This window comes from Dipteris shenzhenensis, chromosome 27 (assembly GCF_047967505.1).
Source record: "Dipteris shenzhenensis isolate YYH24624 ecotype China chromosome 27, Dip_SZ_1.0, whole genome shotgun sequence".
In the NCBI taxonomy this organism is placed as follows: Eukaryota; Viridiplantae; Streptophyta; class Polypodiopsida; order Gleicheniales; family Dipteridaceae; genus Dipteris; species Dipteris shenzhenensis.
Genome location: NC_141622.1, coordinates 37,108,771 through 37,123,826, shown reverse-complemented (window position 1 = coordinate 37,123,826; position 15,056 = coordinate 37,108,771). Strand labels below are relative to the sequence as shown.

General features: G+C 43.0%; 1 protein-coding gene across 1 annotated transcript; it reads left to right on the top strand.

Annotated features, from left to right (window-relative positions):
* Nucleotides 1–252: 252 nt before the first annotated feature.
* Nucleotides 253–14,610, top strand: LOC147884246 (putative polygalacturonase). The gene is made up of 5 exons (XM_087398426.1): nucleotides 253–1,563; nucleotides 1,682–1,802; nucleotides 2,345–2,590; nucleotides 2,808–2,961; nucleotides 13,987–14,610. The coding sequence occupies exons 1-5, from the start codon at nucleotides 1,144–1,146 to the stop codon at nucleotides 14,498–14,500; spliced, it is 1,455 nt and encodes a 484-aa protein (XP_087254552.1). The 5' UTR covers nucleotides 253–1,143; the 3' UTR covers nucleotides 14,501–14,610.
* The last annotated feature ends 446 nt before the right edge of the window (nucleotides 14,611–15,056 follow it).

The window sequence follows — 15,056 nt, the reverse complement described above, 5'->3', positions numbered from 1 at the left end:
GGTGTGAATGCTTTTTTTTTGTAAAGGAGACACTAAGAGGGTGTATGCAACCACAAGGTGTCTTGGTAGGTTTGAGTCATTGATTTCTTTCGAGCAATTGCCAAATTAGCACCCTCTAGAATCCGAATAGCTTACTTGCAGCTAACATTTGTATTTTTTAAAAGAGTCCTCATTGCCTAGCTTTGAGGTCCACTCCAAAGAGAGCTACTACCCTCTCGTGAAGCAACCTGACAATTTTCTTCTTGGCGTTGCTCACCTTTAAGAGCTAACTTTTCATCACGTAGAATTTCGATATGGGCAACTAGAAATTATTTCACCTCTACATTGCCTTCCTGCAATGCGAGTGGAGCTCATGTAGAAGACATGTGGGCACTTCTTCCATGGAATACAATGGTTTTGCGTAGCACAACAACAAATGAAAGAGAAGGTGTCAAATTTGAATAGGGGAAGTTATAAATCTTTTGAGCACAGACAATCTATCTGTGCATGTGTTCGTTATCCACGAGATATGTCACGAGAGACGATGCGTATGCTGACACTTCCTTGCGAATCACTCTAATTGTTGAAGCTTTTCACAGTTTGTGGGCTAGGTCCCGAGGAGACGTTCAATACACGGCGATGGAAAATGTCAACAACCAGAGCTTCTTCCTCGATTCAGCAACAACCCTTATGCAAAATGTCAGCAGGAGATGATGGCAACATTACGAAGAAAAGCAAGATGCAACACAGCTAAGCTCAGTTGCCGAAGCGAGATGTAGGCAATGAAGCATTAGAGCAGCTTTTGAGTGAACCGATGCCTAATGGCCAGCTCAAAGGTCGAAGCTTGTGTTCTCAAAGGATCTCAATGCCAAGGCAGTAATGGGCACGTGGAGCTCATGAAGAAAACTGGCTGTTTATAACCGGTGTGCTCTGCATTGATCGGATGGTTGGAGCGTTCCCGGTGGCCAGTTTTGGAAAGATCAAACAGCAGTGGGCACGGTGTATTTCACTTCGAGTTGCTAGCTTTTTTTCTGTCTCACGATCACCATTGCGATGGCTTAACATAAGTGTTTTCATCCTGTCGTGTATCCAACAACATCCTGTCGTGTATCCAGTGTTGGCACAATGATATTAGTTTGTGCCATACTCGAATAACAAAGAGGAATGCGTAACGACCCACTGATGGCACGGTTAAGTCATCAGAAATCTGAAATTAGAAAATGGGTTTCAAGCATGTACTCATCGCACCGCAGCGCCTTCTTCGCAGTTTGGCTCTTTGCTTTCATCTCCGTCGCTCTTTGGCAGAGAAATCTGCTTCTTCCTCTCGGTTCTCCTCGTGAATTGAGACGCATTCCTATACTTCGTCCACATGTGTTTAATCTGACTGAATTTGGAGCTGTGGGTGATGGAAAGACCTTAAACACGCAAGCATTCGAGAGGGCTGTAGCTGCGATCGCAGGATTAGCAGAAGATGGAGGTGGCCAGCTGAATGTACCAGCTGGAGTGTGGCTTACTGCCCCTTTTAATCTTACCAGCTACATGACTTTGTTCCTTGCTGAAGGCTCCGTGATTCTGGGGGTTCAGGTGCGTCATATAATTTCTGAGAGGTGTTCTTTGATGTTATTGCTGAATACTTTACATGTGTACTAAGGGAGAGTGTTCAAAAGCCTTCTTTTGTTTAAAGTAGAAATGTGTTGCGCAGGACGAGTCCTACTGGCCATTGATGCCTCCATTGCCATCCTATGGGCGAGGTAGAGAATACCCAGGTCCTCGGTATGGGAGCCTTCTCCATGGACAGCATCTCGAGGATGTTGTTATTACAGGTGAGATATTCAGTACGTTTTTCGCATGTTCTGACGCTTTTTCTGTGTTTTTGTCTCTCTCTGTTTTTTTGTCTAAAGCTATGTAGGTCTCCTTGGAACTGCATGCACTTGGCGCTTTCCTTGCTGGTTTTTTATTCCAAGCTCTTTTGTGCGAACCTGTGGCTTTGTCATCATAGAAATTCTTGAAGTCATTTATAAATTTACAAAGAGTAAAATATCCGAAGTAAATTGAAGCTATCAGGGACATGTATGTATGTACTAAATACTTATTGAAGACTATGTGCATCATGCTCCTAGGGAGACACCTGAATGCCTATTCACGCAACTCCCCTCTCCTTGTTTCTTGTTCTTTGCATTATTAATTGTCTGTGCTCTTCCAAAGAGGTGAAAACTTGAAGCACTTCCTGCTTGGGAGTGCAAAGTCACTTTCATTGATAGCCATTGGTGTGCCTGTCTGACAGACAACTTGCAGTTGCAGGGCATATCTATATTTGAAGATCAAATGTGCACTGCTTATAGACTGAGGATATTGTTTGTGGCAGGGCACAATGGTACCATTGATGGTCAAGGAAGGATTTGGTGGCGCAAGCACAAGTCAAAAAAGCTCCAGTATACAAGAGGTCGCTTGGTCCAGTTAATGTTTTGCAGGCATATAGAAATCTCAGATATAACCCTTAAAAACTCTCCATTCTGGACACTTCACCCCTATGATTGCAGCAATGTTACTATTCGAGGTGTAACGATCTTAAGTCCTGTCGATTCTCCAAACACTGATGGGATTGACCCAGGTAATGTCCATAACACTGCTGGACATACTGGTTTCAAGGTTGTTTGCTTCCAGTGTCGCCAACATTTTGTTTTTCTCACGACAAAGATGATGATGCTTTGAAAATATAACTTATTTCTTCGCTGGGGTTTTCTAGTTTGACACTGCAATTCGTGATAGGATGCAACTCATTTGGAATGCTCAATTTTCATAGTTTTTAGCATTGCTTTTATTGTCAGATTCTTGCCAAAACGTTTTGATCGAGAACTGCTACATCAGTGTCGGGGATGATTGTATAGCTATCAAGAGTGGATGGGATCAATATGGTATTGCTTATGGGCAGTCGTCTAACAACATAGTCATACGAAACATCACAGCTCATTCTCCTGTCAGGTATAATTCTCATTCCTTGCCTGTGGTCTGGATGGAGTATTTGAGGAAGTATTCTGGAAACATGGTACTGGTTTGAAGGATTTACACAAAATTGCAATCAGCATTTAGCAGATGTATAGTGTTAATGTGTTTTGTAGATATAACATGTATGTGTCCGTGCACAATTTGCGTCTCTCTAGTCACCCATCTCGACTTCCTTTGTTTTTCTCGAGTATTTTTCCCTGCAAACTGTCTCCTTTGCAGGTTTGAGAGCTTATTTTCTCTTGTAACCAGCACAATCACAACATTTAGCCAGTTATAATAGCTGCTCCTTTGGCACGTATAGTGGTTGGATGGTCTGTTTAAAATCTGGTGCATAGGAAGAAACAAGGTGGAATGTTTTTGGAGGCATATTTGGTTTGGACATGCAGACATCTGGCCTTGCACATAGGCATGCTGCATATCTGCATTTGTGTTACATCCTTGGCTAACCATCGGTTGCTGAGCAGCTAGCCCTAAGGTTAGGGGAGACCTTAGAGGGTGAGGCTATTAACCTCTGGTGGAAGGTGAAGGCTAAGGTTAAGAAATGCCATCTGGATTAGAGGTCTAAGGGGTAAAGAGCACTCGGTGTATATATATATATATATATATATATATATATTCCATGAAAAAGACTTCTATTAAGTATGAAAAATACCTGCGTGAGCAAGCTCAAAGCGGAAATACATCATGTTGTGCATGAGGAAACCCCCCCTAAAGGAAATCGAAAACTCAAAATGAGCTGGAAAGAAACCAAGGTTGAGGCTGACAGTGCCACCTCAACCCTGCTGTAGTCTCTAAGAAAAAGGGGGAACCCCTCCATTCCCTAAGGAATCTGGCTGAGGCTGCCCGGGAAGAACCCTGCATGCTCGCCCAACTGGCCATCAGTGTGTGAATGGTGTCAGCCCAAATGCTGGCCAGGGTGTGCGAGGGATGGACCCAAGATCCGTCTAAGGCCTCTGTGCATCTGGCCCTCCAAATCTGCCAAGCAGTGATGCTAGCCAGTATCTCCCAAGCGGTATCCCCATCAGCATGTACCGGTCTATAGCGGGAGATAGGCATATCCTCCAGAAAGCGACTAGGTGAGGTTGAATCGATATGGCCCAAGACGCATCCTGCCACTCATAGAAGATCTGAGGTCTTGATAGGGAGAGCCAAGTCACTGATCCACAGGTCATGAAGAAACGAGGAGGAGCAAAAGTACTGAGGACCATGGCAATTCCCATCCAAGGCTCTCGCATGCCTGTAGTCCCATAGACAATGATGAATCGACTCATCAGCAGACGAGCACCTAGGATTAGTGGGGTCCGTCCCAAATCTAGACCTCCACATGTTCACTGCAATCCCTCCATGAATAGAAATAAAAAAAATAGAGTGACCTTTCTATTTCTTCGGGATCTCCAAAGCCTCCGCCAGAAGACCCTCTACAAATCAATGGAAACTTGATAACTCTCCCCAATGAGGGGCCCTGGAAGGTCTTCACAACGTCTACAGCTGATGTGGAACATTTTGGCGCTACTGATCTTGTAACCAAAAACAGGAAGGCTCTTCTCTTGGTTCCTTGTAACAATCCATTCCCACTCTCCGGTGATATGTGTATGGCAGTCCATTCAATGTAGTGCTAACAAGCTGAGAATTCGGCACCACTTCATCAATATTTGCAAGTTGCTCCATGACGTCCTTGACCTTTGTTGAATATGTATCCATTGAGTCACTTTCTTGCATGCTGAGTTCCTGCAATTGTCTTCTTAAATATGCAACCCGTGCCTCATTGCGAACTTGATAAAGAGAAGCTAGCTTATCCCAAGCATCCTTTGCTGTCCTGCATGACCGGATGTGTGGAATAATGATTCTCTTGCATGATAAGGCAATACATGAGTGTGCATTTGCATCTCTGGAGTCCCATCTGATCTGATCCTGAGTAGTAGTAGTGACAGGAGTACTAGAGGAAGAAGAGTTAGGAAGATTCCCCCCTGGAGGAGTGCCAGCAGTAGAGGCAGCCACTTGAGCATTGGCTGGCCTCAAATCAATACCTGAAACAATATTCCAAAAGTTTGTTGCACAACTAGGATATGCTTCATAAGGTAGGACCACCTAGGATATTTGGTGCCATCCAACTTATCATCTTCACGAAGAACACCAAACAAATCATTGTTGTTGGCAGCCATTGTAAAAAGCACAAGTAAAAGTGCACTGACTAAGTGATGCAAAAATAGCCTCAAGGCTTTCAACTGCAAATGTGACCAAATGTCCTGCAATTTCTTGTCAATTTTGTCGAAAACCGCCAATTTCAGATCAAAGCAGGTAAATGTCATTGCTATTTGAGCAAATGTGGAAAAATAACCTGCAAATCTGAGAATATCCTGCAATCTGACTGCAATGTCTTGCAAAACTGCCAAAATAGACCAATCTGACTGCTAGGGATAGGAAATGTCAGATTCTCTCACTCAAATTGAGGGAAAAAGTACCTGCAAATCTGCCAAAGGCCTTGTCCTTTGCAAAGTTAAAGCTCAATGTAAAAAGCCCCAATTTCTAAAGGGCAAATTGCAGTAAAATAGGGCAAATTGAGGAAAAGGCTCCAAAAATTGCTGCAAATTGGCAATAGGACGTCAAAGCACTCAAAAGCCCCAAATTTGGAATGAAATTGAACCAACGAAGGGCAAATACTCCAAAAGCCCCAAAATTTTACAATTCTGCTGTGTTGATTGCAAAGCCCCAAATTTGATGATTGTTGCTATGTTGATTGCATAGTATGACGATTTGCAAGCAAGGATAATACTTGTATGACATGTTTCATGTAGAAATCGTCAACACGCTGTTGTATGGTGACTTGCACAGAGATGGCATCGATGCTTGCACAAAGATGGTTGAAACTCATGCTAGGTGGCAACAGAAGCGTCAATGAGCAGTTCCTTTGTGTGTGGCACTGGGCAGCGTGAACGCAGATCGTACCTTGGCAACAAATCCGTACGGGCAAGAGTGAACGTGTTGTACGGCACCTATTATACGGAATGTACCCCAGAAGCATGTGTATGGATGACCAACGCTGAGCCACGAATCTGTATGACACGTCCACGCAAGGATGCAGATTTGCAACAGATATGTACGCAGGGTTGTACGAGCTTTTGTGGTACGGTTGATGCAGGTACGTTGTACGTCTGTATGGATGACTGCTGTTGCAAATGGAGTACGTACAGGGATGTATGGCGTGAGCTTGAAGAGCAGCAGGGGTCGAGGCAAAGTAAGGGTAGCAAGTGCCTAGAGCAATGAACGTGCTCTGATACCATTGTAGGCTCAAGGAAGCGGAAGGAGGTATAAACGTGGAGCATAACGCTGAAAGCCGTCACATCAACTACTAACAAATGAAAGTACAAAGTACAAAATAAAGAAGAACCCTAGGATAGTGTCTTAGTGGTACCACTAGTACTAGGTGTCATAAGACACTAAGTACCTAGGTGACCTAAGTGCCAATAACTAAAGCTACATGGCACATACCAAGGCACAGAGAGCATCAATATGACCGGGAGATGATGGCCTACAGTTGAGACTCCTAAACCAAGTACCACCATTGGAGTGAAAAGAAAAGTAACACCAATGGCAGCCTGAGCTTGGTTGAAGTCTTCTTTGGCCCTAGAGCAAAAAGAAAAAGTGAGGAGAGAAGGCTTGTGTTTTGGATGCCTTCAGTCTCATGAGTGGAAAGATTGTCCACAAAACAAGGATCGTCGAATGGCTGAGATGGTGCTCTTAGAATGTGACGTGGAGATGGAGGGAAGTCCCAGAGCAAAATAGATGCAGATTCAGCTAGCGGGATCTTCTCAGAGGTCAGTACCTGCTTTGTTATGTGTGTCTGTTGCTAAGTTAGTAAACGGTGCACTTGATAATATCCTGTCAAAGCCTGCAGAAACAGGGTATACAACCTTTAACGATACAGAGTTAATTAAGATGAAGGGGCAAGTAGTCAATCATGACGTCATTGTGTTGTGTTTGACTAAGCGTCAACGCACAATGTAATTAACTCCCAACTTGTAAAGAGGCTGAAATTAAAGACTCGCCCATTTGACTATGCAATTCAGGATGGCAGACGAAAGGTCAACTGAAGTATGGAACCAAAGGGTTACTCAATTTTAACTTCGACTTCAGGACTATGCGGAGAAGCTTGATTTCGAACTGACAAAGCTCACTCACGCAGATATAGCCCTGGGTAAGGCTTGGCATTCTAGAAAGAATCCATCCATAGATTGGAAAAAACATATTTATCAGTTCAAGATGAATGATTTGTTGTATGTCTTACAAGGTGAAAAGGATATATATCTCAGGGACCGTTGGTTTCCATAATGGAAGCCGATTGATAGTCCATTGGCTAGCACTGATGTTACCCAAGATGGGGAGATGGCCAAGTTCACTGATCAAATAGCAGAGGAGTTCTCTGATTGTTTTAGGGATAAGTTGCCTTATGGTTACCTCCAGAGCATAATGTTCAGCATAAGATTAAACTAATCCTCGGGGCCGAACCTGTAAATAGACCTCCCTATAGGTTAAGTTTTACCAAAGAAGCGGAGGTGGGAAGACAACTAGAAGAATACCTCTAGCTTAGGCAGATTCATCCGAGTTTCTTACCTTTTGCTTTGCCAGTGATATTGAAGAAAAAGAAAGATGATACTTTTTGCCTCTGTACAGATTACAAAGCATTGAATGATATCACTGGTAAGCACAGGTATCCGATGGCTCGGATCGATGATTTGCTAGATGCATTACATGGGGCCATAATTTTCAGCAAGATAGATCTTAAGTGTGGCTACCATCAGATCTGTATTAGAGCCGAGGATGTGCATAAAACCGCTTTTAGAAGCAGGTTTGGGCATATGAGTTTTTTGTAATGTCTTTTGGACTTACCAATGCTCCGGCTACATTCGTCATGCTTATGAACGATTTACTACGCCCATATATCAAGAAGTTTGTAGTACATTTTATTGACGACATTCTTGTTTTCAGAAAAAGTATTGTTGAGCATCGCGAACACTTGAGAATAGTGTTCAGTACTTTGAGGAAAGCCAATCTCTATGTAAATAAAAAGAAAATTGTACTGTGTATGGTAATACTTGAATATTTAGGATTCATTATTACTCCTGAAGGGGTGGAAATGGATCCAAAGAAAGTGGCAACTATACTGACTTGGCCTATCCCTCAAAGTTTGACCGCTTTGCGATCATTCTTGGGATTTGTCCAATTTTATTGAAGGCATATCAAAGAGTATTCCGAGATAGTATTGCCATTGACTGATCTGAGCTCAGCTAAAGTATCTTTCATTGGGGACAGAATCGACAAGAAAGTTTTAATACCATAAAACAACTTGTGGTCTCAGGACCGGTGTTAAAAATACTTGATCCCCAGAAATCGTTTTTCATAGAAACCAATGCGAGTGGCATTGCGGTAGAAGCAAGTCTCCTCCAAGAGGGAAGGCCGGTAGCCTTTGAAAGCAAGAGGCTTTCTCCCTCTCAACGAAATTGACGAACTCATGAATTAGAGTTGTATGCCGTTGTCCATGCTTTGAAAACATGGATACATTATTTATATGGGTTAGAGTTTTATGTTGATGTTGATCATGATACTCTGAAACATTTCTATAAACAACCTGACTACTAGGCTGCCAAGCGAGATGGGTAGAACTCATGCAGGAATTTAACTTAACGATTCGGTACCGAAGAGGGAAGGATAATAAAGTTGCTGATGCGTTGTCACGCATTATGCATAATATGAGTTTCACGGTATTAGAGAGTGCTCTAATGACCGAGATTAGAGCAACTCAAAAGGTAGACGAGTTTGTCCAGAGCCTTTGGCCTAAGGCTCATGTGCTTAAACCTGAGAAGAAAGGTGACTTGGCATCCAGAAAAAGACCACACTTTTTATAGCCAATGTCTCATCAATAGAGAGGCCTCCCACATGTTCAAAGGTGACCATGTGACCATCTAAGCTCAATACCTTCAATTGGGAGTGACAACCCGTAGCCTTAATTTCCACAAATATCAACACCTGATATCCTATGTCAATATTGGGTGACTCATATGCATGGACTCTTTCCAAAATAAAAATGCACACATGACATCTATGAAGACAAGTGGAGGGTTGGCACAAAGATGCTTGTCACCTCATCCGACTTTCCCAATTCTACAATATTGGGATAATATTGTCCTATCCCACTCTAGTCAATGCACATTTGTGGCTATCCATATGGTAGGATTGGCACAAGTGAAGCTTGCCATCTCAACCATGGGCCTGATCCCTTTTTAATATTATTTACACCACATCATATTGCACACATTGAAAATATCACAACAGCATTGGTCTTTTCTGACTATTCACATTGACTGGCCCACTGACAGGGATACCCCCCTCCCTTTTTGGCTGTCATGTGGACAGTAATGCTCGGCCATGTGTAAATTTGAAGCAGAGCTTGAAGAGGGTGGGAGAAGGACACCTCACACCAATAGTACGACTCACCTCTTCCGACATATCTGTTGTAGTTTGAACCTGCCAATGATTCTCTCATATAAGGCCATGACTGCTAAGAGGACATTGTATGCAATGCCAGAGTTTACTTTCTGTTTTGGAGTTTGGCCTGCTTGATGAAAGCTTTGAGAGAAAACATATCTTCTGAAGTGGAATGGTCCTATCTGAAGCCTCCCCGAGTATACTTTCTGTTTCAGGTGTTTAGACACATGATGAAAGTTTTGAGAGTAAAGATATCGTCCAAAGTGGAATGATTCCGTCTGAAGCCTGCCTGAATCGCTGCCCTCATGCCTGCCGACTTAGCTTACTCATTATGTATATCTCTAGTGTCCAGTGCCCGCTCATAGACCTTGACCACTAGCTGACCTACCATGATGATTTAATAGTTCCACATGCCCGTATGGTCTCTTGATTGTGAATCAGGATAGTAATATTGTTGGTACAAGCAGTAGGAAAGCCTTTATAGAAGGCCTCATTGAAGAGTTTGGCCAGGATTGGTGCAGAGTGTTTCCCATTCACAGATCTTGGGCTCTTCTGGAATGCACTTGTGATCCTTGGCTCTGCCATTCTGTAATTCTTTTACAACTTTCTTTGGTTGTGTTGTGTTGAAAACTGTGGAGCTAGTGGGGGCAAGGGATGTCAGAGGCAAGGCTATATGGGTTCGCTTGAAGTGTTGGTATCATGTGGGCCCTTTGTGTGGCTGGCGGCTGGCCATGGTCCTTTTGTAGGCTGTCGGTTGGGTGTCTAAGAAGCCCTAGGGATGCTGGCTAGCAAAGGCTGCTTATAGTGGTCTTGTGTGGCTGCTAATGTGGGCCAAGGCAGCCTTAATTGATTCTAAATGCACTAGGTTCCTTGGGATGAATGTGAATGAGAGAGAGACATAGAGAGTTTATTCAAAGATCTTCGAAAGACTGAAGGGTCTATTAGATTGAAAGAACCTGATACAATGATCTGAAAGGGTGGAGCCTCTAATGGGCATCAACACCCAAGACGAATATAAGATAACCGTAATCATAGAAACACCAATACATAAAACCTCTGAGCCCATGGAGAGGATGGAAGCTGTGGTGTGGCATCATTGTGATGGTCCTGTGCAAGTTGGCGAAGGGGTCAAGCCTAAGAGGGAGCTTGGCGGGAAACAGGGGGCCTCAATGCTATACTAAAGGGGAGGTAATATGTCCATGTGGAGCCCCAAACTCTCAAACCATCTATGTATACGTGCATACCAACACCTCTGATGGTCCTCATCCTCCATGGAGGCCAATGATGGCAACCTGCGTCGGCCTGCGGTGTAACAGCCATAATCCTTGATGTGGTAAAGGTATGTCATAGCCTAGAATGCTGCATCAAGCAGTAGTGGGGATGCTCCAAAGTCAGCTAGGATTGTGTGATGTGGGACTGATGGCTTACTATGAATCATCCGCAAAATCAAGCAAAATTGAAGCCTCTCCACTCGAGTCTAATTTGTCTTTGATAGGTGTGGCTCCCAACAAGGGCTGCCATATATACCCACTAGGCGGACCAAGGAGTCAAAGAGAACAAACATGGTCCGGGGATCCTGGAAATGAGACTGAAACCATTGTCGCCTCAAGTCTAGCAAGTGCGGCGTATCCCCTACTTAGTTGGGCCAGAGAAAAGAACCCCGAAGTATGTATAGGAGATTGTTAAATTGGGCCAAAGAAAAGAACCCCGGAGTTGTATAGGATGCAACAATCTCCATCGGTAATCCATGTAGTGCGAAATGCTCTTTCTACTTGGCTGTGCAGGATGTATCAAAGATCATGACCTTGGTTTTACCAAAGCTTACCTTCAAGTCATCTATCTTGCAAAAGATATAAAGTGCATCTAAGTGTTGTTGAAGGCCCTTTGTTGAGGATGAAAGTAAGACCACATCATCAGCATATAGGAGGATCTAGATCAAGGATGCGGTGAGTCAACAGTTGCCCCCCCTAGAGTCCCAATGAAAGTCTTGAGCCAAACAAGCTTGATGATAATGAGGACAACCTTGTTTGATGCCAATAGTTCTCATAATCTCCTATATAGGTCATAGAGGCAGTTTGCACTGGTTTCCCATAGATAGGTTACATGTTTGACCTCTATATAGGTTACACCTGGGGAAGCTCGTCTATAGAGAGGCCAAATAAGGTTGATAATAACGGACAACCTTGTTTGATGCCAATAGTGCTCATAATCTCCACTGTCCACCCTGCACTTGTTTGAACCTTGTCAGAGATACTCTCATAAATTGCCATGAGTATCCAAATTATATCCTAATCATACCCTAGATGCTGCAAATGTTGATGAGGTGAGCTCCCAAATTGTGTCAAAAGCTTTGCGGAAATTTACAAAGCAGCAATAAATCCTCTATCTTCGTGCGCTAGAATCGTCAATGACACCTAGTATGTGATATAGAGTCCCTTGATCAGTCTGGAGGCCCTCTTGTCCCTCGGCTTCGAGTCCCCGAAGCTTTGCAAACATCACCATATGTGAAAAGTATGCAAGATGTAGGACGTGGTGAGTGTGACAAATTAGGTGCTGGCTGGTTAGGGACATTATATAGCATGCATGCATAAGAGTGCTAGAGAGTGGTATCCGTGAGAGGAGACGTGGCTGTGGTGTCTATGAGAGGAGATGGGGTTCGCCACTCAAGAAACTTCCACTAGAAGTCCTTATAGTTTTTACTAAACAAAATGTTTATTAACTCCTATTGACGAACGTATCATCTTTTCCTTACTTGGAGAGTGATGGTTATTCTCGAATTTGAGTTGATGGCATGGAGCCTTACACTCATCATCGTACCAGCTATTAGAGGTATTGAGCCAAGAGGTGGTGATTGAGTGGAACGGGGGGGGGGGGGGGGAGGTGTGCGCACGTGTGTGTTAGTAGGGAAGCTTCATGGAGAGATCGAGTGACGTAACGGTTCTGTCCTCTAGGAGCGGTATGTCATCGATGTATGTGAGTAATATAGGGTGCGTGAGTGGTATCGTGGTGTGCATCATAAGACGGGGGATGGATATACTAAAAAAGAGAGAGGCGTGGTCTGCTCCTGGAGGTGGTGGCGAGACAGAAATCTGTGATATGCAAGGCAAAGGCAGGGTATCCCATGAGAGAGTCATCTGTGTTGGCGGATCCCCCCCCTGTGAGAAACAAGTGAACTACCTGAGAGAGAGAGAGAGATTATATTATCATCCATTGGAGACCCAAATATGATCTATGGGAAATACAAAAGCAAAAGCAAAAGCATGAAACATTCTAGAGCTTTTGCAAGGTCTAGTCCGAGTGAACTTGGCCTCTAGAAACCAGATGGCAACTGACCAGACTTTTGCAGCTACACCACTGGTATTCACATGCAGTAGGCTGGTGGACACCTTTGAGGTGTCCTTATTCATTTTTACAGATACTTTCAAAGGAGTCCAGGCATATTTTCTAGAATGTCTATGGCACCACGAGGTCTTTTTTGGTTGGTCTCGTTTGATTGGTTTCTCAGGCGCTGTTATAGGAAGTGGTCAGGCACGGTCCTCTGGAGTGTCTGTTATATAATGAGCAGGATAGGCTTGGGTGGGCATTGTGAAGGAAGTACAGCATCTCACTAGCAGACCCGCCCTGGATTTTGAGGCTGCAACCAGGAGAGGAGGCTTGGATATTGCCAGCAGATACACAGAATGGGCAAATCGGCCTACAGTGCAACCTCAGTTGCCCAGGGGTGATAAAAGTCTGCAAGATAAGGGGCATCCTTATAGCATGGCAGGCGAGGGGCACTCTGCCAACAAAGCAGAAACATATTTGAATTGAAGAGGGCCTTGTTATCGTTTGGGCTAAGCTGTGTTTGTTTTTCTTTTACAGGATAAATTTGGAATACTCTTAAATTTATATAGATGTTAGTTCCTGCAAGTATTAACGGACATGAAAATTTAATCTTGTGAATTGCCTATCCAAGTTGTGGCCTGCTGAGATTAAATAACTCTTTCTGTTTCTCACCATGTGCTGCCGCCAACCTCTCTACATCTAATAATTTTCACTTGATTTACATTGTGTTGCCTCCTTACACATCTGCATCTATTTCATTTAGTGGGAAGAGATGGACAGGATAAGAAAGTGGGACAAGAGATTTTGTGAAGTCTTTTGGCTTAGAAGGCACCAGCAACCATTTGGGAGGGACCAAAATATAATATAATATCTTCTGCAGAAGTCGTTGCTTGGATGAGGAGAATGTGGACTACATTTTTGTTTAATCTTCCCCTTTAGCAAGTAGAGTCTTTCCTCCATTCTTGCCGTTTGAGAGGAACACAGTACAAATGGATGCTTATGTGTGTGTTGTATTGATACATATGACATTTTTAAAATCTTCTTTTCACAAACACCTTCAGGGAGCATGCACAAGTTGTTTGTAATCACTTTACCACCTTAATGCGAACAGTGGATCTCTTATTTAGCTGGAGTTATTTTTTTAAAGTTAGTTCGTATTCTCATTTTGGGAAGCCTGCCTTGTAAACTTTCCAGTGCAGGGGTATCGATTGGCAGTGAAATGTCGGGTGGTGTAAGCAATGTCACTGTTGAAAACTTTCATGTGTGGCATTCCAAGCGTGGTGTGAGGATAAAGACAGCACCAGGCCGAGGTGGATATGTAACTGGTGTGTTGTTCAAAAATATAACACTGGATACAGTAAGAGTGGGCATAGTTATTAAAACAGATTATGAGGATCATCCAGACAGCAAATTCAATCCAAAAGCATTGCCTGTGGTGGCTAATATATCCTTTTCTGGCATACATGGAAGAAAAATAAGGATACCTGTGCGGATATATGGTAGTGCTAAAGTGCCTGTGGAGAGCGTAGAATTCCAAGATTTTGATGTAGGAGTGACAAATAAGAAGAAACATATCTTCCAATGTTCTTTTGTACGTGGAAGGGTGATTGGAAATGCATACCCACATCCATGTGATTCCTTGGACATATATGATGAAAAGGGGTATAAAATCCGTGCAGCTACTTCAGCTAACTACTCACAAAATTAGGTCGATTCTGACTCATTGTACAGATGTCAGGTATAAGTTAGTCAAGTAGCATTTGATTACATCCAGCATAAAGTGGTGGGATATGCATCTTGTTTTAAATGAGAATCGCATAATTGAAGATCATTGATTATCATTCTGAAGCTTGATAGGTGTTCTATTGTTTTCAAGACGTAACTTCAAAGGATGAATGAGTTGTCGTTTTTTATTTTTTTGGACCTCGTTTGAAGTTGTCATAGTTTTCAATGCAGTGATCTTGAACCAAAAGCAATCTCAGTTCCCATATGTGCAAAGATTTTAAATTCACAAAGAGTAACTATCGCATCTGATCATTTGTTAATCCTTGAAAGTTGTTCATGTTTTTAAATATAGTGTCCATTGTTATTAAATTCACATTAAATTTACTTGCCCCACCAAAATAATGCATTGGCTAAAGGCAAAAAAATAAAGCACCCTTGTTCAGAAGAGGTTCGTTCCACACACTAAGCCCTCCTATACTTTTTATGAAAGGCATTATAAGTAAAGAGCACCATTGAAAATTCAGTTGTGCTACATTAGT